Source organism: Notamacropus eugenii, chromosome 1 (assembly GCF_028372415.1).
Source record: "Notamacropus eugenii isolate mMacEug1 chromosome 1, mMacEug1.pri_v2, whole genome shotgun sequence".
NCBI lineage: Eukaryota > Metazoa > Chordata > Mammalia > Diprotodontia > Macropodidae > Notamacropus > Notamacropus eugenii.
The window spans coordinates 595,356,238-595,381,388 of record NC_092872.1 but is presented as its reverse complement, the minus strand read 5'-3'; the positions used below and the strand labels follow the sequence as shown (position 1 = coordinate 595,381,388).

Here is a 25,151-nt window from a genome sequence, read left to right as displayed (position 1 = left end):
TCAATTATGATTTTATTTTTCTGAGAGAGTGAAATTAAAAACAAAAACTCATAAAGGAAAGAAAATGCTGCCTCTTATCATTCTCTTGGGGCACCTTGCTGCCTCAGCTATCAATACCTTATTATTGATCTGGGGAGGTATCATCTATGGTTGTGACCCAGCTCTCAGAACAACTTCTTACTTTTTTTCTTTTTTGGTGAATGAATCAAATTATAGGCCCCATATCATAATCGTTAATTTTGAAGACATAGTTGGGAGGGCTGACTCATGCCCTGAGAAAAGTGACAAATTAGAGGTATAGTCATAAAACTCATGACCATATTTTATTGGAATAAATCAAGAAGTAACACAGCCTTGCTGTGTTTATACATGCATGGTAAAACAAAAAACTTGAAGTTGCTCAGAAAAATCAAGGGAAAGTTTTGCCTCAATTATCAATATATCTCAAAAAAAGTGTTTTGTTTTATTTTGTTTTTTGGCTGATTGATCTCAAACCACATGTCAATATGTCAGGTATTGTCAATAAGCATTTATTAAGCACCTACTACATGTGAGTAGCTAGTTGGCATAGCATAGAGAGCACTGGATCATGAATCAGGAAGACTCATGTTTATGAGTTCAAATATGGCCCCAGATGCTTACTAGCTGTGCAGTCCCTCGGCAAGTCATTTAATCCTGGTTGCCTCAGTTTCCTCATCTGTAAAATGAACTGGTGAAGGAAATGGCAAACCAATCCAGTATCTTTGCCAAGAAAATAGGGTCACAAAGACTCAGACATGACTGAAACGACTGAACAACAATGTGCCAGACACTATGTTAAGTGCAGATCACAGCTTCGTTTTAGAATACAAGTAGAGCCAGAGGAAGGAAAAGAAACCTCATGGCTACAAGAAATGAAACTATGGCAAGATGCAATACAGGAAAGGGGTGGGGAGAGGGAAGGAAAAGAAGTCACAACACTACAAATGTGGAATGAATTACTGTGATTTTTAAATGTCCTGACATGTACTAATAGAAAGATAAACACACGAACAAGAATAATGCACTATTAGAATATAGCTCAACTTAGGTGTAGAATCCACAGTGCAGGAAAAATCGAGAGAAACAAGAAAGGGGACCAAGATGGATAATGAGATCTAAGAAGAAAATCTTAAGGAATGGCTACTTTTTTAAAGTAAAGAAGGTTTGACTTAGTAATCAAATTTTATACTTCTGGAGAGTTATTATGTAGGGAAACTGGTGACAGATGTTTTCCATCTTCACAGTGAACAGAAAAAGAGAAATAAACAAATTGAATCAAAGGAAATTTAAACATTGTAATAGACAAAGTTATGACGTTCTCAAATATTTTTCTCATGGATCTTGTGAAAATATCTTGGAGAACTTTCAAAAAGTAAAATAGGCAACATCTACCCTGACCATGCAGAAGACTAGAGATCCTCTTCCTACCTGCGCTAGCTCTATGCTTTTGTTATAGCAAAATTATATTCTCCTTGCCAAGAGAAAACAAAGTTCTATAGAGATTTAGAGAATTAAGAACCACATCTTTACAAGAATAACAAAACTGATGTATGGAAAGGTTCCTTTAAAACAGAGACATATGCTTCCCAGGTCATGATGACCTACTTAACTAACAAAAATTTGTTTGGTTTTTTTTTTTAACTATTACATATGACAATGCCAATACAGCTGTGGAAATGCAAGCTGTGTCCTTTTTTGCCTTATGCATCATCAAGAAAATTGCCAGCTAAATTCTGATTCCAAAATCTTTATTGTTTGTGATGATGCATCTAGCAAAAGACACAGCTTGATTTGCAAACACTAAGCAGAGCTGGTGATGCTGCCAGTTGGAAAAAAATATTCATTTGAATCATTTGATTTGCTTTGAAGGTTACTGAAGAAGAGTTTACATGTCCCTGCAAAGTATCTGCAATCCCCAGGTATAAGTTTGGGTTAAAAGGCACTTTAAAAGTTCTTTATTGCAATCTTACACCCAAATGTGGGAACTGTTTAAACCATATCCTTGATATACAGTTTCTACTTGATTACTTGCACTAATGGGGGAACTTAATGCTTTGGTGGCAGCCAGTTACATTGTTGGATGGCTTTAATTTTTGGAAGGTTTTTCCACTGATTTCTATCCTTCTGTAACATTCATTCATGGGCCCTAGTTCTGCTCTCTGGAACAAATAAAATTCTTACTCTTTAGCATACTGCAAGCTCTCTATAAGCCAAGGAAGCTAATGTGATTTTAGGCTGCATTAACAAAGTAACCAGAGATAAGGAGGTGGTCATTTTGCTCTGTTCTCCCCTGGTCAGATCACATCTAGGGTGTTGTGTTTAGTTCTTGGAATAATCTCTCAGGAAGGATATTGTTAAGATAAAGGACGTCCAGAGGAGGGCTATCAGGATGGTGAAAGGCCTCAAGTTCATGTCATATAAGGATCAATGGAAGAACTGGGGATGTTTAGTTTGAAGAAGAAAAGACTTATGAGAACACAATAGCTGTCTTCAAGTATTTAAAGGGCTTTTGTGTGGAAATAATCAATTTGTTCTGCCTGTCTCCAGAGAAAAGAAGTAGGATCAGTAGATGGAAAATGATGAGAGTCAGATATAGGGCTGGTGTGTGGAAAAACTTAAACTAGTTAACATTAGAGCTATCTCAAAGAGGAATGGGCTTCCTCAGGAGGTAGTGGGGTCCTGCTCACTTGAACTCTTTGAGCAAAGTCTAGGTGACCACTTTTCAGGTACCTTATAGAGGGGTTCCATTTTTAAGTACAAGAAACACTAGATGGCCTCTGTGGTCCCTTTTGAATTCTCTAATTCCTGGGATTCTGCCAACCTTACAAATACCTGAAACTAGCTATCATATCCCTTCTAAGTCTTCTTCAATATGCCTCATCTATTTTTAATGTAACATGGTTTGCAAGATTCTTGCCATTCTGAGTACTCTTCTCTGAATGTCTGTGGTTTGTCAGTGTCTTTCTTAAAATATAGTGCTATAGACACACCAGAAGGAGACATACTATTTCCCATGTGATCTAATCAGATCAGAAAATGGTAAGACTATTTATTATCTCTCTTGGTCTAGACATTATATTACTTTTATTGTAGCCTAAAATTCATTATCTATTATAGTAGCTTCATTACTTGGTTGGTTCACATTGAGTTTGTCATCAACTAAAACCCATCAAACTGAAACCCTACCCATCTTATTTGTGTGTATTAATCCTTATTAAATTTCATCCAGTTGGGTTTCATCATCTAAGCCTTTCACAGTCTTTCGAGTCCTGAATGTATTGTCCATTTGAATCAGTTACTTTTGTGGCATCTAAAAATTGGCAACTATGGCTTCTATATTTTCACCTAAATCATTGATGCAATTGTTTTGTAAGTCATTGATCTGCTACTAGAAAACTCTCTCCAGATTGACAACGATCCATCAATCAGCGCATTTTGGGTATGACTGTTCAGCTATAAACCCATCTAACTGCAGAATCATGTAGCCATATTTTTTTACATCTTGTTCACACAGATATCATTTAGAAAACAAAGTTTAAATTTTTAAAAAATGTATCATTCAACAATCATTTATCATAAGATGTGATTTCTAAGATTCCTTCCAAGTCCCTTAGTCTCTTCTTATTAAAATTATGCAGTTGAAGAGGGACTGGACCATGAGTCAGAAGACCTAGATTCTACTACCATGTCTACCATTTATTAGTTGTGTAACCCTGCACCAATCACTTATCCTGTGTGAGTCTTAGTGTTCTGATCTTATTGAAATGTTATGAACATAAAATATATGTGATAAGTAATTTCAAACTTGCCATACCAATGGAAAATGCTGTTGTTGTCTCTGTTGTTATTTCCCTGACATAATCAAGGAACACTAGCCAAAAAAGCAAAGGGGCTAATCTGATATTATCACATAAGCTTTCTACTCCAATCTGTACCTGAATGCAAATCCTTTCTACAACATACCCAACAAGTAGTTATTTGGTTGTTGCTTTAAGACCTCAAATGAAGGGGAAATCCACTGTCTCCTGGTAATCCCATTCTACTTTTGAATACTTCTATCTAAAGTCATTATTCCCCTTTATATCAGGCTCAAAATTTACTTTTTTGTAACTTCCATCCATTGTCCCTAGTTCTTGCTTTCTTGAGCTAAGTACATCCATTCATCAGTCATTGATCAAGGATCTCATAATTTTAGCATAAACAATAAAATTCATATTTATAGATGCTCTAAAACTTGTGCTATTCTTAGCACCCTGTTTCCTCTTTCCCATCACTCTACACCCATCACTAAAAAAAGCAGAAAGGTGTGAAGCTGAGGTCTGTTTTATATTTCTCTTTGTTTCACAAGTTGTCACCACCCAAACATTCACTAGAAGTTGTAGTTAAATAGAAGAATGGTTCATAGCTACTTCTTGGAAAAGAAAAGAAAGGGACCAGCAAAATGGGTTTTATCAAATGCCCAAATATTATTTCATGGGCCATTTGGTCATCATCTATTACAGAACTAATAATAAGAATTTTCAAAATAACTACCATAATTATAGCTTAAGCGCCAACATTTGTTGCTGAGGTGAATAAGGTAGAGAAATGATAAATTCTATTGTAAATGATAGAATAAGACTCTCCAAGTTAAATTAACATTCTGCATATTTTTATACTCTGTATCTTCAGTGCAAAGGTAAGGAAAGTTCTTAGTAAAGAACAACATTTTCATTAAAAGAAAGACAGTGGGAGCAAGTACTGAACATATCTGCAACAAATCAAGTTTAAGTGGCTTTTATGATAAGGAAATCAGCAGGATTTATGATACTATGGTACTGAGTGCATGTTCATAGAGTTATCTCAGTAATGGACTTAGATAAAAGTCAAGAAGACCTGGATTCAAACCCTACTTCATACAATTACTGGCTTTGTGACCTTAGGCAAGTCACTTAAACTTTCTGTACCTCAGTCTCCTCATCTTTAAAATGAGGGGGTTTGGACTCAATGAACTCTAAGGTCTTTTTCATCTCTAATTCTATGATCCTATAATTCTAATGAATGGTCAATCTTGTGGTGATGGAGGGAAGCCCCCTAATTGGGAATGATCGATAGTTCAAGGCAAGTCCCCCCATTTGGAGGATATTTGCATCACAAGCAAGTTGAAGCTAGATTAGAATAATGCTAAAATTTTATGGGGTATGCTTATTAGTTATAGCAATAAGATCCTTCAGATGAAGCCCTCCTGGTGTGAGAGGACCTGATGCTAAGATATTTTGTTAAGGCCCAAGTGAGGAATTAAGGCTTTGTTTAACAGAGTATCCTGTACCTTTCCTTATTTACTGACTCTTTTCCTATAATCATGCCCAGATCCCATACTAAAAAAATTCTATTTGACCATACTATTCCATCAAGCAATCAACGTATAGCATTCCTCCCTTTCATAGTCAAATTGTTAGAAAATGTTGTCTATAGTTCTTGCTTATACTTTCTCACTGACTTCTCAACCCATAGCAAGATGGCTTCTTTCCCCACCACTCGACTGAAAGTGTTTTTCTAAGATCATTAACAATCGTTTCATTCCTAAATCCAAAGGCCTTTTCTTAGTCCCCATTCTTCTTGACCTCTTCCAGCATTTGACACCATTGACCACCACCCCTTTCTTCTACACACTCTTTTCTCTCTTGGTTTTCCAGATCTTGTTCTGTGGTGGATCTCCTTCTAGCTATGTGACCATCCTTCTTAATCTCTTTTGCAGGATCATCATCTATCTCTCTCCCCAAACTGTAAATATACCCTAGGCTTTGTCCTGAGACCTTTCTTTGTTTTCTCTCTCCAGTCTTTCCTCCTTAGTGATCTCATCAACTCCCATAGATTCAACTGTCACCTATATGCATAAGACTCTCACATTTTTATTTCCAACCCTTATCTCTCTCCTGCCTGCCAACTGGGATCTCCAGAAACCTGTTGGACATCTCCAACTAAATGTCCCATAGATATCTCAAACTCAACATGTCAAAAACAAAACTCATTGTCTTTCCCTCTAAACTTAATCTCAGTTTCCCTATTTCTGCTAATAGCACCACCATTTTAGTCATCCTGGCTTTGAAGTCTTGAATTCTCACTATCATTCATCTAATATATCCAATCATTTGTCAAATCTTGTTGGTTTTACCTCTACCACATTTCTCAAATTTGTCCACTTCTCCCTAATTGGTCTCCAGTCTCTCCTGTTTCCGATCTATCCTTCTAATAATAATAATAAAGTGTTAATCCTAAAGCACCATTCTGACTATGTCACTCTGCTGTCACTCCAGAATAAGATCTGGAGAGTTTCAGGGGCTACCCATTATCTCTAAGAAGCACACTCCTCTTTTAGGTATTTAAACTGTTCATAACATGGATAGATCTCTTTTCTTTCTGGTTGATTATATATTGCTTCTTATGCATTCTATTGATTAGCCAAACTAGTCTAGTTGCTGCTCCCCATAAACAACATTCCATCTCTGACCTCTGTGCTTTTGGCCAGGCTATCTCCCATACCTGGAATGCTCTTTCCCCTTAGCCCTGCTGGTGAGAACTCTGCAGGTCTTTCTTGAGTACTCCCAGTTGTTACTGCCCCCTCCACCCTGCAAAATCACTTTATATTTATCTTGTATACATCCCAGATTTTCCTATTCATGAGCAAATTGAATAACTCCAGTAAAATATAAGCTCCTTAGTAGCAGACTTCTGTTTTTATCTTGTTTCCTCAGAACCTAGAACCATAACTACTATATAGTAGATGCTTAATAAATACCTGTTGATCAATAGATTGATTCAGAGAGTCATAACTAACCACACTGCCTTTCTGACTGGCAGATCAGGGGAGTATACTGGATCCTTACAAGGAATCTGGGAAAGCCTTTTGAGATATTCTTTAAGGCAAGAGAGTTATGTGGACTCAGTAATAATACGATAAAGTGCTGACGCTTTCAGCACTGATGTGAAACTCATGCATTCAATCTAGTAGAGGGCTGCAGGACTCTTTGTTCTACCCTCTTCAGTTCAACATTTTTATCAGTGACATGGATGAAGACATATGTAGCATGCTTATCAAATATGTGGACACAAAAGATGGGAGAAATAGTGACTATTGTGGATGACAGAAAAGAGATTCTCCTCTTTCTGCACTCCCCATCCTCTACCCCCACCAAAAAACCCCAAAAAAACAAAAATAAAACCTGCAGGTTAGGAATAACAGCCAGAGATGGGGTCATATTTGATATAGAATATATCATATAGAATCCTATCCAGCAGGAAAAAATCAACTGTACAATTACAGGATGAGGGAGATGTGAATAGAAAATAGTTTGTATGAAGAAATCCTGGGAATTTTAATGAAAAGCAGGCTCAGTACAAGTTAACAGTGTGACAAGAAAAACAAAAATGTTAATGTGATCATAGATTGTATTAATGGAAATATACGCAACATAACAAAGGTAATGATTGTCCCACTATACTGCTTCCTTATCAGATCACATCTAGAATATTGTGTCCAATTCTGGTATCATATCTTTAAAAGGACATTGATATCTGGAGTATATCTAGATAGTGGTGGACAAACTTAAAACCATGTCATATAAGGTTCAGTTGAAGGAACTGGGAATATTTACTTACGATAACAGAAGATTTAACTGTCTTCAACTATCTGAAGGGTTTTCATGGTAGGAAAGAGATTAAAATGGCTTTTCTAGGTTCCAAGGGTAAGAACTGGGAACAAAGGATGGAGGGTATAGAGAGACAATAAAAGAAAAATATTTGTAACAATTGGGGGGGGGTGTCCAAATATAAATAGACCACTTCAGAAGGAGGCAAAATCTCTGCCATGAGAAGTCTGCAACAAATGCTCAAGTTCATTTACTGGAAATGTTGTAGAGGGGATTAGTGTTTTAGTTAAGCTAAATGACTTCTAAGATTCCTTCTAATTCTGTATTTCTGTTCTTTTGTCAAGAGAAAGGAATTGAGAGGAGAGTGGGTGAAATATTACCAGATAATAGAATCTTTAAGAACCAGATGACAAAATATATTTTATTTTTCTTATTAAACTCCTGTTATGAAAGAGTATAATTCACCATACAGAATTTGCAGCCTGGAATGGCAATACTATTTCCTGCTAAGACTAGCAAAAGACATGCCACATGCTGTGGAGTGAGCTCACTGTTCTGTGAATGATACTGTAGTGTATCCAGATTCCCAGTCATTTGCCTTCCAAACCAGCCCCCCTTGGTTAGATGCTGAATAGGGTACCAGGATGGGTGATGAGAACAAAACAAACTCATACTGGGCAGTAACCTGGCACCTCCAAAACCCCTTTGGCCATCCTCAAACACTTCTTTTCCCCAGCTATTCTAAATTACATTCCTCGATGGAGGACCGCATACCTTCCCACACAACTGCTTCTCATGTGAGCTTCTGAGATCTCCCTCTAGTTTTCTAGATGACTTTTGTCTAGGTGATAACTAGGAATGATAGCCCTTCCAGTTCCAAGATTTTATGATACCATAATTTTTCAAATTTAGAGAAGCAAATTTTCATCCCCAAGTCTACTCCAAGATAACTCTTCCATGAATCCCTTTACAATCAATTGAACTTTCCATATAATTGAAGATATATATATATGTGTGTGTGTGTGTATGTGTATATACATACATATGAGAGACAGTAAAATAACAATATAATTCTTCCATAGTAGATAGAGATGACCACAGGCAAGAAAGACAAAAGAAAAACTACAAAGAATCACTTAAGAATGTCAGTCATTGAAGCAAATATCCTACCTCCTGACAAGCCACAGAACCTAATAGGCATGAAGACATGGAACCGCAAATTCTCAACAAAGATAAGAAACCCTCCACCCCAAAATCCAGTCCATTCAATTGGCAAACTACTGACCAGGGAACAGATTAAAACTAAATAGAAAGTGTACTGTAGTTTAGCCTTATGTTGGACTTTGTAGAAACACGCCAAGAATACAGAAAGTAACTCTGATGGCAGTTTTATTTATTTTTGACAACAAAGGATAGAAACCCAGATTCTAGTCTTTGGTACTTCCACTAACTAACTGTGTGACCCATCCCCCCAAAACAATTTACTTGGCTGTAAATCAGGTTCATCTGCAAAATGGGGATAATGTTTCCTATCCTACCTTCCTCATAAGGGTGTTGTGAGGATAAAATGAGATGTTTTATGTGCAAAAGCTTTGAAAGATAAAAATACTATACAAAGTGCAAGGTATAATGTACATTGATGTGTGTTTGTTTTAAACAAGTATTTGGGATAAATATTTTACAGAAATTACATTTTCTTTTCATTATTTGTTCCTGTTATGAAGACTTTCATCACAGAAATGAGAGAGATCACAGTACATTTAGAATGCTCTTCTGTTCCTCATTCTTTGTTGTTGTAGACATGTAGCAAAATGTAATTACTATTTTCTTTAATATAATTTGACAGTTGATTATGTGTTAAACCCATCTCAGCTCACACACACAAAAAAAGCGTCATATTAACTAACTTGAAGGTGAAAACTGTCTGAAAGGCATCAGATTCATTTTTGTTGTTGATATTATGTATTCTAGGAGAAAAGGATAACAGGTTTTCATATATAATAAGAAAATAATATGAGAGTGGACCAGAAACTTTCCTATTTTCCTTACTTGTACTTTTGTCCTCCACAAAGTCCCACTCAGATGCCTCATAATCACATGATGGTGATCCTAGATTCTTAAAGGTCACTTTAAGGTCACAGTCTTAAAGATTCCAATGGGAACACAGCAATGGCAGGATCTATCATCCTGAAAATACTCTGGGAACTTTACTAATGACAAATGGCATCTTCTTTCCAGGGATCAACATAACTAAGGATAGAAAAGCTCACAACCATCTTCCATTCTACTTATTATCCAATGTGCCTAATAAAAATTTTTAGACCAGAAAACAGAGAAATTCAAGATAGTTCATATTTTACAGAAGGATGAACAAGTAATAAAATAGTCAACTACAGAAAGTGTGATACATCCTTTGGGCTCTGCCCACAGAGGTTTGGTTCTGGAAGATGGGGGGCAAGGGAAGAATCAGAAATTTCTCTCTTTTTTTTTAAATTTTTACTAGCCAGCATTCGCCAGGCTCTTGTGGCCTTGGACACATCTGGGCACAGACTACTCAGAGTGTCTCTGACTCTGACCTTGGGTTAGGAACAGCTTGTGGGAAACATATCAGAGGTAAGCAAGAAAAGTAGATCACTGCAAGTAAGAAACATGAGGTCAGAACCATCAAGAGAACATAGCAGAGATCTGGCCAGTATACATGTTTGTGGTGAGTTCTTAGGAGGGACAATAAGGACAATAATTACAAACTATGGCCTAGGTGAGATCTGTCTGAACTGCTGATCAAGCAAGGGCAGGAAAGAGAGATAGTGACATATTCATCCTCTCTCCTTCCTTCTTTCCAGGGGAAAGATGAAGCTCCTCATGAGTTATTTACCCACTTTGACTTCCTGCTCCTTCCTTAAATATTCATTCTTACTTCTGGGCTTTTAATGTATGATAAAAAAAATGCTAGCCAACAGAAATACAAGATGTATGCTGTGTTTTATTACTGATCAAATGTAGAAATAAGGAACAGAGATGGAATGGATTTCCCTTTCCAAGGTTAAGCTGGACTACAGCATTTGGAGCAATAAGGAAAGCAGAGACAGAAGACCATTTGGCAAGAGTAGAATTGGAGCTGAGCTGTTAGGGCAAAATGAAGAGGCCTACAACTGACTTTGCAACCCTAGCAAATGATCCAAGGCTGAGATACTCCTCTAAATACACAAGCCAATATAGCCCCAAAAGCAAGCCAATGAGGCAGGTGGACATTTTTCACCTCCTGTGAGAGGTAAAGTGCATAGGGTTGAAAGGAAAAGGAAAGTCACATTCTCAAAGGGGAAGAAATTGCTAGGGAAACTCTGCCCACCTGAAGGGAGGGGGGAGCAGGTTTGCACACACAGGTGCCCTCTCCCCCCACCCAAAAGTGATTAACAGTTTGGCCAGCCTTGCTTGCCAGCACCACCTGATGGTTATAAAAGAAGGCAGCAAACTCACAAATTCAATATTGCTTGAAAGGGAAATGTTCATTTGCCTTAGAGAGTCTGAAATATAGGATATTTCAAAAATTACTTTAATACTCTTTAGAGAAAATAACATGTTATAAGCTAAAATATAAATGAGATATCAATAAGAAAAGGATGAGGTAAGTTAATATCAATTACTATTTGTAATAGGTCTATAGTACATAATTATATGTCGTAAACACAAAAAAATATGCCTAGGAACTAATCGTTTGAACCAGAAGTTGGAGGGGCAGTGAAGTAACAATTCTTTGATTCCTTATTTTTTTAAAGTTACTAACTTTAGATTTTATTCTAGGCTAATTTCTTATAAGAACTCAAAAACTGAATGATTTCAATAAAAATCATACCAATTTATATCTGAATCATCTGATTATGAATTAGTGAAATTTGAGAATTATAAAGGTACAATTATACAAAATTCAAATGAGAATTTCTACTTTATTTGAGAATATTCCATTTAAAATAAAACTCATTTGATTAACCAAATGAGCTGTTCTTTGAAAGAGGCAGGAGGGAAAAGGTCCAGAAAGCTCTAGTTCCATCATTTAAAAGCCATAGAGCAAAATGTTTTTCTCATACTTATTTCAGCAACTAGTTGGTGCAGTGGATAGAGTGCTGAATCTGGAGTCAGGAAGACCTGTATTCAAATTCAGGCTCAGATATTTCCTAGCTACGTGACCCTGAGCAAGTCACTTAGCCTCTGACTGCCTCAGTTTCCTCATCTGTAAAATGGGAATAGTAATAGTACCTATTTCCCAGGGTTATTATGAGGATAAAATGAAATAATATTTCTTTTGAAAAACCTTTAAGTACTACATAAATGCTAGCATATATGTGTGCCTAAACGTAAATACAGACACACATATAGATGAAGACACACAGACACACAAGCATTCACATCACATTCAACTGTACTTTCAACTTGCTGAACACTGGGCGTCCTCTCTGGTTCCAAAATATCATGAGGATGAGGTTTGCAAAGTCCATGGAAAGGTCCCAAGTCAAAGCACTGATGTAGTAGTTCCATGTTCACTTTTGAACACACACTCATGAACCCCACAGCAGTGCCTTTATCCTGAAACAGCCAAATTATAAGATTACCTTTTCGAATCTCAAAGTCATGATGCTGCACATGTAAACATTAAAAAGAAGGAAAAAGAGACTTAAAAGGATAAATCTGTTCCAATCTAGAGAATCTCAAAAAAATCAGGTTAGATCTCAAACTAAGACTCGTATGTCATCAAGAGGCAAATTTAGGCTAAATATAATAAGTCCTAGCAATGAAAACAACCGAAAATAATAATGGACTGTCTCAGGAAGTAGTGAGTGCCTTCTCACCTTAAAATAAATGAATGTATTATTAAACAATTAATATTGAATATCCAATTCAATCACTAAACTTTCTTAGTAACCATTTACATTTAAATTATTTGCAACATGTATCATATAAGAGTTTTTTTCAGTCCTTCTAAGACCTCATCAATATTCTTTGTCTATTCCCATTCATTTTTCTTCTCATATGATCATAGTTAAGATATATTCTACTTTTGATTCATATATATATACATATATATACATATATATACATAATCATAAAAATCTCACCAGGTATCTCTAATCCTCATACTTGTTGATATTAATTATATTGTAGCAATCCATCCCATTTCAATACCACAGTTTATTAGCCTTTCCTCTATTGTTGTACATTTAGGTAACTTCCAATTTTTTGCTACTGCATATGATGTTTAAACAGACAGTGTTTTCGTTTGTTTTGATAACATTTTCCAGGTATATTTCCAAAGGTATGATCAAAAGATACAATCATTGTATAATTTATTTTAGACAGCACCAAGTTGTCATTCAAAAAGATTCTATAAGTGTGTGGTTTTATTAGCAATACATGGTTGTATCTGTTTCTTCACATGAACAAAAATACTGAATTTCAATTTTTAAAATTATTTCTGGCAATCTGACAAGCAAGAAATTATATAACAAAATTACTTTAATGTGTATCTCTCTGAAAAAATTATTAATGTAGAGCACCTTTTCCCTGGGATTATGGAAAAAAATAAATTAAATAGAACAAAAATTTTCTCTTTTGAAAACTATCTGCCTCCATAAAAATAATAACAAAATTCATCTTGAAAAATAAAGGATAGAGGATCCCAAAAGGAATGTTTTTAATTTGTAAAATAGTACTAGATCTAGAACTATGTCATATCTCAAACTATATAACCAGTAACAATCAAAACTATTTTGTAATGATAAAAATAAAAATGGAAAAGATGATCAGTGGGATAGATTAGACACACAAGATATATAGCTAAATGAATGTAGAAGCATGGTAGTAAATCAATATCAAAACCTCAACTACCAGGGTAAGGGTTCATTCATTAATTCATTAAATTAGGTGCTGGGAAAACTGGAAAGCAACTTAACAGAAATCAGGTTTAACACATACCAAAATAAGCTCCAAATGCATACATGAACTAGATATGAAAAGTCACATCACAAATACATTAAAACAATAAGAAGGAAATACCTTTTGCAACTATAGATAGGGTAAGAATTCTTAACAAAACAAAGGATAAAGAAGATAACAAGACAAACTGTACAATTTGATTACATATTAAAAGCTCGTGCAAACAAAATCAATGCACTTAAAATTAGAATGGAAGCAATTAACTGGGGGAAAAACTTGCACCATTTCTCTGATGAAGGTCCGAGATATATAAAAAACTGATTAAATATTAACAATTAGAAAAATGGCCAAATGATATAAACAGGTAGCTCTCGGGACGGGGATAGGGAGTGGGTGAGGGAGATCCAAGCTATCAACAAACAAGAAAAAGATGCTTCAAATCATTAAATAACACAAAATAACACAACTCTGAGAAACCACCACAGACTCATCAGATTGTCAAAGCTCACCAAAAAGAAAAAAGAAAAAGGACAACTATTGGAGGCCTTGTGAAAGGACAGGACCACTGATGCATTGTTGATAAAGTTGAAAATTAATAAGATGTTTTGGAAAACAATTTGGAATTATATCCTCAAAGTTAAAAAAAACTGCATTCCCTTTGACCCACTTACACCATGACTAAGCATATGTATCCAAAGATATTAAAGAAAAAGGACCCATATGTACAAAAATATTTTATGATACAAAAATGGAATGGAATGTTGTGCTGTAAGAAATAATGAAAAGGATGCCTTCACAAAAACCTGGGAAGATCTGTATTAATTGAAGCAGAGTGGAGTGAGCAGAACCAGGAGAACAATTTATATGATACTGCTCAGGAAAGAAAAACAACTATGAAAGACTTAAGATCTCTGATCAATATAGTAGCCAACCACAACTCAAGAGGACCAATGAAGAAGCATGCTACCCACCCTCTTGGAGAGATGTTAGACTAAAGTTTAGAATTAGACATATATTTTTAGATGGATCTAGTGTGTGGATCTGTTTTGCTTGACTCTGCTTGGTTGTTGTTTTTTCAAGAAGGCAAGGGTGGGTTTTGTTTTATAATCAGGAGTGGGAAGTGAGAAAAGGGGGATAGTGATACTGAAACTAAAAGAAAGAAAGGGGCACTGATACATTTAAAACATACACAGAAGAGAAGAGAAGGAAGTTCAGTACAAGATAGCTATGAAGCTAACATGTTGAATTTAGTATATACTTATACAGAGGCAGCTGGGTGGCATAGTGGATAAAGGATGGGATTTGGAGTCAGGAACACCTGAATTTGAATCCTCCCTCAGACATCAACTATTGGGACTGGGAGCACGTCAGCCTGTTTTGTCTTCTGTAAAATGGGAGTTTTAACAGCAGCTACCTCACAGGGTCTTGTTGAGGATCAAATGAGGTGACAAGTGTAAATTGCTTTGCAAACCTTAAAGAACTACATGCATATTAGCTATCATAATTATTACTACTTGAAAAAGCAATCTGTACAAAACAAAGATATACGTTTTCATATGCAATTCTCTTTTCATATGGAAATATTCATGATTTTTGGTATTCATCAAGCTCAGAATAACAAAAAATAAAACTTAAAAACAAATTGTCTCTTTTTTATCCCTTGATTATTCATCCTGGACTATAATTCAGCATTATGACTTTTTAATACTTCTTATATATTTCAGATGTCAAGTATTTATCTGTCATATTGTTACTTTTAGTTGTTTTGAGTCATGTCTGACTCTTCATCAAACCCCCTTTTGGGGTCTTCTTGGCAAAGATATTAGATGATTTACCATTTTCTTCTCCAGCTCATTTTACAGATGAGGAAACTGAGGCAAAAAGGGATGAGTGACTTGTCCAGGGTCATACAACTAATAAACGTCTGGGGCCAGAATTTAATTCAGGAAGAAAAGTTCTCCTGACTCCAGGCCCAGCTCTCTATCTACTATGCCACCTACCTGCCCATTTTTTTGTAAATATTTTCCCAACTTATTTTCTCATTTTTGTTATACAAAGAAATTTTATCTCTGTGTAGTCGCATACACTTATCTCTACTAATTTATCTGATATTTAATTTCCAAATTTCTAATTTAACTAATATCTAATTTCTAATTTAACTATTTAATTTATCTCTAATGTCTTCTATTTTGGAATTGAAGAACTGAAATATTTTATTTTATTTTCTTCCATATTTTTATAATTTGTTAGCATTTAAGTCTTTCATGAAGCTTGAATTCACTGGGGTATATGATGAAATATGAATTTATATTTCTTTCCTGTCAGATTGCCAACCAATTTTCCCAAGTAGATTTGTTAAATAATTAATCCTTTCCCTAGTTTTAATTTTGTATACATATCAGAGGATCAGATATGCCCTTCTTGATGAGTTTTACAAAGCATATGTGGATATTCCCTGCTTGGTTCCAATTCAACATGTAGAATGAAAGCCTGTTTCTAGCCATGTGTGACTGGAGGTTTGTGATATGTGGTGACATAAAGTATCCTAACTGGTTGCAGAGCTTGAAGAACCAATGGTTCAGGAAGTGTTGAGTCAGAATTGATTGTGCATACAAAATCAATGACCCACCCATCTCTCACTATTTTCCTTCCTGCTGTCAAGTGAGACAAAAATGTTTGAGCTACCGAGTGGAAGGAGGGGCAGCTGGCAGCATTCCCCCACCCACCCAACTGTCATGGTGCCTCCATTTCTTTTGTGTCTATTCCTTCCAGATTTTTAGGGGAATGAGTATTTTGAGATGAGAGTACCCAGACATTTCATGGTAAGTTCAGATGATACAGAGGTTCCACAGGTAGGCAGTGGCAAAAACTACTGGAGGTGGCAGAACTAGATGCCAGAGGTAGAGGAGGATGACAACAGTGTCTGTAGACTAATATGGAAATTTAGTCACTCAAGGGTGGTGACCCCTTGTGATAGAGAGAATTACCAGCTATGGACTCAAAAAAAAAAAACCACTGACCACAGGAGTCCAACACCTAGGGGGAACTTCAAGAGGAATCTCTGAGGTGAGAAAGGAGTTTTCAGGGCTAGGAGTCAAGAGGTACCTCTTGGCCACATCTATAAGTGAGCCTCACAACCACTGTCCTCTGAGTCTATCCCCGCCCCCCCACACACACACAACCCACCCCCTCCAGGGAATTTGTGTGTGCAAGGGAAAATGTGTTTCCAGTTTGGGACAGAATGTTTTGTACCAACTGCTCTTGCTAAAATCTTCTAAAAGTTGATGGTGAATGTAAACAGGTAGATTAAAAGTAAAGAAAGAATAAAAAAATCTGTGATCAGAAGGGAGGTAAGAAAGACAGAAGAATAAGGGAACAGAAAAAGATTGTGTCATTCATAGATCAAAAGGGGAAAAAATTCTATGAAAACTTTATAGAAATATTGATCTAATTGGAAAAATATTAATTGCTCATGGGTAGGCCTTGCTAATATAACAAAAATGACAATCCTACCTAAATTAATTTAATTCATACTGCCATGTCAATTAAACAACCAAAAGATTACTTGGTAGAAATAGGAAAAATAATAATGAAATTCATATAGAGGTACAAAAGATCAAGAAGCTCAAAGAAAGTATTGGAAAACAGTGAGGGGTGGGGGTTGTTATCAGTAACAGAACTATGCAGTACTCATCAAAACAAATTGATACTGTTTGAAAAATAGAGAGTCCATCAGTGGAGCAGATTAGGTATACAAAATACAGAAACAAATGAATCTAGTGTTTAGTAAGCCTCCAAATTTCAGCTAATTGAGTGAGGACTTTATGTTTAGAAACAAAGGGTAACATCCAGGGTTGTGCTGGGGAAGGTTTAACAAGTGGATCTCTTGGGGTGGGGAGGGGGGAAGAATGTATGCACAACATACTTGTAAGTTTAATTTGAATTATTAAAAGTTTTTCCATTACTTTCTTAAGTCTAGACAGCAACAAAATAATAAATCAAGTCCTGATTAGTAGCATTTGCTGATTTCTGCAGTGTCACTGCTTACAACAAAAATTTACCTATTAACTCTTAATGACCTAGTTTGAGCTGGCTCCAGAACACCCCTGGATCATAAATTTAAAAAGCAAGGCAGTAATGTTATCTTTCAGGTCTATGGATAGAGAAGAGTTCATTACCAATGTTCTGGGCTGGGCCTAACTTAGGATGCCACCAGCCCTGCTAGTTTATGTTTGACACTGAAACAGAAAGGACTTCTGGGTCATATAATCAACAAGAAAATAGACTAGACATTTTCTTTGATCCCTACAACCTCTCAAAAATCTCCAAAACAGAAATTATGGTGCAAAGATAAAGCAACTTCGGCCATTTCCATGGACTAGGAAATCCTGGGTAGAAATACTACCCAGAATACAAAAGAAGGTTAAACAGAAGAAAAAAAAACAAAACAGGAACAGACATGCACTGACCCTGAGCTCACTCAGCTCCCTTCTGCTACCTCCCAAATTACGGGCAGCAAGGCCATACTAGAAGACAAACATGACAACAAAGGCTTATCAAAACCCACTCCTGCACCACATTTTCTCCTCCTTTCCTATAGTTAGGCCTCAACAGCCAGCATGAAGCAAAAGCCTGCCAGGGGTTGCAAACTGGATGTGTCAGTGCTGCAAAGCCCAGAACTACCAGTTCTAGGGAAAGTAGGTTCTGAGTTGCTGGTATCAGTTTTGATAATCAGTTTATAATTAAACCCATGAGGATTAAGACCATTTTCATCAGCTTTTCTCTTCAGCATATCCTTTGAAGTTCTTGCCTATTTGCTTTTCTATTATGATTCTGACTAATTTGATAAAAAATTCACATAACATTCAGATTGGTACTGCATGAAACATATATACATTTGTGAAGAGTTATCATTTTTACTATATATCAATTCAATCCTTCCATGAACATTGACTGTTACTTCATTTATTTATGGCATTTTATTTCAGGCATGTATGTATTACACATATATAAAAATACATGGATGTATATGTATATAAAACATATGTAGTAGTACATATATGTGTGTATAATATATATGCATATATACATGTTTTTAAAATACACATGTAATATATACTTATGTGTATAGGTCTTTGGTATCCCTTGGTAAACTATTCCAAAAAATTTGGTAGTTTCTGTCATTATAAAAGGAGTTACTTTTTTGTTATGTTTTCTTGATCTTTATTACTAATAATTACTAATAAGTAAGAATTCAGATGATTTCATTTACGGTCTCCATTAATTTTTTTTGTTGGAGCAGTTGGATTGTCTAAATACATTCTCGTGTCATCTGTAAATAATGATAAGTTGATCTTTTCATTTCCAGCGTTAATTCTTCTAATACAGTTTGCCTGGTTTATTTTAATTGCTAGGATTTATAATGCTATGTCAAATAAAAGCAAAGTGAGCAGCCTTGCTATTTTACTTGCTTAGTTTTTAATGGAACTGCTTCTAATGTTTCTCCATTGAATATTACATTGGCTGGCTGAAGATTTTTTTATTGTGCAGAGGAAAGAATCACTCAATACCTATTCTTCTTTGTGTTTTTTAAAAACTATGAATACATGTGGAATTTTATATGCTTTTTTCTGAAACGATTAATATAATAAAAATAGACACAATTGATAGGAAAAGAAGATAAACTGATCATGTGATGAGGGTGAGAGGTGATATGTGGACAACATGAGTCTTCTCCTCATATTTTCCAGCTGTCAGGAGGGTACAAAAAAGTCTCCAGTATGTTGGCACAGATGAGTTGTGAATCACACTTTGGAGTTAATATCCAAATCAGTTTGATCAAATAATATAAAATCAATCCATCAATCCTCTTATATCCATTCAAGTATTGATATATATTTTCAGTTTTTTTATTTTTAAATTTTTTTATATTGATAGTTTTTCTGGTGTTCAACCATACATATATGTCCAGTATAAACACAGTTTGGTAATAGTGAATAATCTTAAGGCTTAAGTCGTCTTTAACTAATATTGTATTAAATATTTTTGCATCAATTTTCATTAGAGAAATTGGTCTGTGATTTTTGTTTTTGAAGATATCCAATCAATCAATATTCATATATCCATTTAAGTATTAACATAATCTCCATCTTTTTCAAATATACATTTCCTTGATAATATTTTCTATTCCAGTTCTTTGTGGTCCATTATTTGTCATGTACTATTATTGCCCTTTGATTAACACCCACTTTTGATTCTTTGGAGACCATAGTGTTCCATGGCACACAACCAACAGTGGTAGAATAATGGGATTAAAAAAATGGATGTTTTCATCAGGAAGGGTCTTGGGGTCATAAAAGGAAACTTTGTAATTTCCAAAAAGTTTAAAAAAAAAGGTCCTGGTTTTACCCCTCAATTCAATTGGTCACTCTCATTTACTTCTGCTTTTACCTTTACAATCTCTCTCTCTCTGTCTCTCTTTCTCCCTGCCTACCTCCCTTCCTCCCCTCCCTCTTTCACCTTCTCTCTCTTAAACTTTTCCTTGGATTATTAAAGAGTTGTTACCTAATAGTAATAACAGGTTTAAAATATATTATTTTTGTTAGTCACGTATTGTTAAACCAGTTTGCATCTCCTCTGCCAATGTTTCTAGGGAATCTCTGCAGTTATAGATTTTTGTTTTGTTTTTGCCATACAATATGGCCATGGTTCCAGAATATGTGATGTTGAAGTCCAGTCTGCTTCAAGGAACTTATATGAGACAGTACATTTTGGGAAGGGTTAGTCATTGAAAGGCATTTTGGTCTGGGAAATCACAGGGAAGGAAATGGAAATAAAAGGATATTTACTTAACATGTCCTTTCCAGAAGCAATAGTAGTGTTAATTTGATTACAATTCTCAGAGAAAGAGGTAGAAAGCAAGGGTGGAGGTGGTACTCATTCAGCAGAAAATGGCCTGGATCAAGAAATATGTTTCCAGGTAGTTCAGAAAGGATTGGCTTAGCCTCTCCCAGGCATGCTCTCTAGTGGTCTAGTTTAGAGAACAGAATAGCAGCAGCAAAAGGATGGAAATGTTCTCAAAAACTAAATAGTTTTTTCCTTTGTTTTTATTATTCTGGAATTTTATGATAATGTGCCTAGGTGAGTCAAAGTTAGCATTTCTTTCTTCTGATGTCCCATGTATTTTTTTTAACTTATAGAAAATTACTCAATCTGGTCCAAAATTATCTATAATATCATATCTTATATAACATTAATATTATATTTCTGTATAAATATAATATAAATAATCTATAATTAATTTTTTCAGTGGTATGTTATCTATTCCATGCATTAATGATTCAAACCAAATCATCATCCATCATGTGATACAACAGGCTGCCTCTTTCCCTTTTATGACTTTAATATGGTGGCAGTGAGCAGGAAAGGGAGAAGTAGAGATGCTTGATAGCCTTCCTCTGTGGACAGTTTCTAGACACATTTGTCCTCTTGATAAGTAGATCTTTAAAGAAGGGGCTAAGGGTATTGGAAAACTGAGATTTCAAACCTTTCTACAGTAGTTGGTTTAGCCCCTTTGGAGTTTTAATATTGTATCTTTCAATTTCAAATCAATTCGGTAAATATACTCTAATATGCAATATACATGTATGATATTATTTGTGTCCCAAAAAGTCCCATAGGAAATGTTTTTAAGTATGGTTTAGACTACCTTTCTGTGAATTCAAGTAATATATAACATCTCTGATGCTGCGGGAAACTGAAATTCTGGGTTTGTAACTCAGTCAGTCAATAAGCATTTCTTAAAGGCCTATTACGTGCCAGGTCCTGTGCTAAATCCTAGGGATACAAAGAAAGGCAAACTTTTGCCTAGAGGAGAGCCAATATGCAAACAACTGCATACAAACAGGCTACATACAGGATAAATAAGAAATAATCAACAGAGGGAAGGCACTAGAATTAAGAGGGATTAGGAAGGGCTTCCTGTAGAAGGTGAGATTTTAGCTGGGACTTCATGGAAACTGTCCTAGTCCAAACTTACATCATTGGGGTGGCTCAAGAAGTACTCCAAAACACCTTATAGTTCAGGATGTGGATTTGGAATTTCCCATAACAAACATGTGCCTACTTCTCTCAGCACTTTGGTCACAGGGCAACCCCAAGCTTGTGGTAAAAGCAAATGGCCATTTGGCATCCAATCACGGGGCACTAAAATACTGTAAAACAATTAACTTCAAACAATAATCTAGATACTGAAAAGATGTTTTCAGAGAGTGGATGAGGTATCACTAAGACTTAACATGGCCTGTACCATCCCCTCTCCCCTGTTTCTTTTGTCCTCCTGTTTCATATTATCATTTTATCCTGTGCTTGTTCCATTGTACTATCATCCACCATCATTCTATTCCCTAAAACCTTAGTGAAATTTGGAGTTTAAAAGAGAAGCCGATCATTTACTAATTTTGTGAAACATAATATCTGCACAAAAAATAATAGATTGACTCCATAGGAAGTCTTGAATTTTTTTTTTTTTGAGAAGTGATATAGGGGTTGTGGTAAGAAAAATATGAGGATTAATATAAGTACAATTAATACAACAGTATGGATATTCTTTTAAATAGTTCACTTATCCTAGCATTTCACTAGAAATGGAAAAACCAGCCTTCAAACTAAGGTTTAAAAATATATATTTTTTATCCCACTAAAATTTTGAGCAACACACAAGATCTTTGAGAACTATTCCCAATCTTGTTAAAACATCAGGCTTTAAGGATTTTAACTGTTATTATTAACAGAAAATGATAAATCCACAATAATTTATAACTATAGTGCTATATTGGAAAAGTGCTATGGCTGTAATTCCCTGTCATTTATCTACCTATGGCATGGTAAATAAAGACTGGTCATGGTCCAGGAAGACTCATGTTCAAGTCCTTTCCCACGTAAACTTTCAGTGCCTTAGACAACTCTCCAAAACTATAAGAAAAGGAATTGGCATTGATAGGGATAAAAGAAAAGGTATTGATAGAGTGAGTTTTCCCACTTAAAGTTGCCTCTGTCAGTTAAATCATAGGTCCTGCTCCTATCCCTATCATTTCGACTAAAGTGGTTTTGTGTATCATTAGTAGATAAAAGATATCAACAAAAAAAGAAATAAAGGTTTACCATAAAGTGGCTTGACATTTATGTAACTGAAAAAAATCATTGTTATGATTATTAAATTGTTAAGCAAAAACTAGGTGATTGACTTCATTAGAAATTATTATTATTAGAAATAAATACATAGAATGCTTCTGGGTCCTTGTGCTTCAAAAGACTATGTTTTATTTCCATATAATACTGTTCCATTAAGGAAGAGCAAAAAAGAAAAATCAGTGATTACCATCAATAATTTTTAGAGTTAAGCCAAGCAACACATTTTTCCACAAGTGAACTATCATGGAAATGCTAAGACTTATTCGAACACTAATGAAGCAATGACTCACACCAAATTTATATTAAAATTTTTTAAAATACAGAGAAATAAATCATTAGGCACTAAAAAATGTTGCCCTCAATAATTTCTTGATAAAATAACAAATGTCAGAGAATACATTTGTTTTGCTCTAATGCTGAAATATGCTGAAGTTTTTTTCAAACATCCCTCTTTCTCTATACATGTATGCCTTCTTTACTGTTCTACCCCCAAAATGATACTTGCTATAAAAGGCTGGATTTACACAGCTGTTTTATAAAGCCATCGACACTTTAATAAAAATCCAAAATAAACATTTTAATTTTTTTCCAAATAACAAGTGATTGTTTGTCTTGTTTGCGCCCATGAACAAAAGCTGAGTCGCTGCAGTTGTCTGGCTTCTATGTAATTTTAGGCCCAAGGCTCAGCAGAGGCTGATTAACCAATCCATCTACCATATGTGCAGAAAGAGGTTGCCAGCTTCATTCTCGGCAGGGAAAATTGGCATCTATCTTGGTTCACATGGAGGTGTCTTTCCAATCTACAACAACACTGGTGAGGCTAAACTATGATGGCCTGAAATACCTTTTCCTGGCTTCCTATTGAGCTGCAAAGTGTATGAGAAGAATGTATTATTTATAAGATCGCTGTTAGGAATGTGCTATTACACTAATGGTTTATTGTGTTTAGAATTTGATTTCAAATGGCATGGATCTCACATCCTAATGAAAATGAAAAAAATGTGTTTTGCTATTAGGAATAAAGATATAACATTTTCAATTCTACAACCTGTTATATCATCATCATAACTTCATATAACATCAAAATAGGACATAATGATAACATATGACCAAATATACTTTACAATTAATATAAAAACTATTTATTCCAATTGGATGTCCTTTAAACATCTGTTCTGAACTGAACACTATACTCAAATGTGAATTTACAGGAATAACCAAAAGCACCAATATTTTCTTACATCTTGAGGAAGGTCATTATACTGCTTATAATTTTATGATCCTGAGACATTTAAGGAAAAATGTCTTTATGGTTGATTTTTCAAGGTCTACTTTGGCTTTTTTAAATGACATAAACGTCTGCAACTACTTTATTTTAGGGCCAGACTCTTTTCTTCTTTAATCTCATTGGCAGACACGGTATGAACTCTAAAAGTGAGATTTCTGTTTGTGAGTGTGGCCTTTTACTGAAAGTGCAAGAACATAATTTGAACACACAGATATTATTAGTTTTGATTATGTCCTAGGAACCTTTAATATCAATGTATCTAAATGAATAACAGTATTTCAGGGAATCTGTCCTTCCTTTATACACCCAGCTTGGGTCCAACTGGTCAGACACTTTCTGATTAGCTGAACAACCTCCAAACCATTGGGCATCCCCCATCTGGCAAGACCTCTCTATCCCCCAGATCAGTAGGGCACCCTCTGACCATTCAATCCCTCCCCCTAATCAATGCCAAAACAGATGCTCTGCCCATCTGTCTCTCTGAACCTTCCTCTGCTGCTAACTGCCCCTCCTTAAGATAGCAGTTTTGGGTAAACACCAGATGACAATGGATGACGGAATAAAGTTGTGTCAAGTGAATTACAGCAAGCCAATCACTCAAAGCCTGTCCTAGGAAGCCACTGACAGGTGGGAGCCATATTCCGATTCAGAATCCTGTAAGCTAGGCAAGGATGTCCCCTTGGTATGAGGATGGCATAAAGGGAATTTACACAGCAGGGTTCCCCAACTGCCATGGGGCAGGTTTTGAGGGACAGGGACTTGGTCTACTCCACTAGCTTCAGTTTTGCTCTGTCATCTATTGTCATCTGGTGTTTACCCAAAACTGTTAACTTAAGGAAATGCAGTTAGGATCAGGGGGAAGGTTCAGAAAGACAGATGGGCAGGTCATCTGTTGTGGTGTTACTCTTGAACCTGAAAAGAGCTGCAGTCCCATAAACGCCAGCCTGATGTGGGATACAGATGCACTCCTACTACTTTCTACCATCCATTTCCCCTCAGAAATGGTGCATTTCTACACACTAAATGATTCACAAAATTTAAGATGGACTAATTAGTATCACTTTAAAGACTCTTGACTGAGAGACTTGAAGGAT

The 25,151-nt window shown here is 35.5% G+C and overlaps 1 protein-coding gene across 3 annotated transcripts in view; it reads right to left on the bottom strand.

Annotated features, from left to right (window-relative positions):
- The window catches only part of CFAP61 (cilia and flagella associated protein 61), a 343,664-nt gene that overhangs the window by 283,059 nt on the left and 35,454 nt on the right, over positions 1-25,151 (bottom strand). For all 3 annotated transcript variants that reach the window (XM_072634555.1, XM_072634556.1, XM_072634557.1), the window contains one exon: positions 12,071-12,230. In XM_072634555.1, coding sequence (XP_072490656.1) covers positions 12,071-12,230 — 160 coding nt within the window. The remainder of the gene's footprint in view (positions 1-12,070; positions 12,231-25,151) is intronic.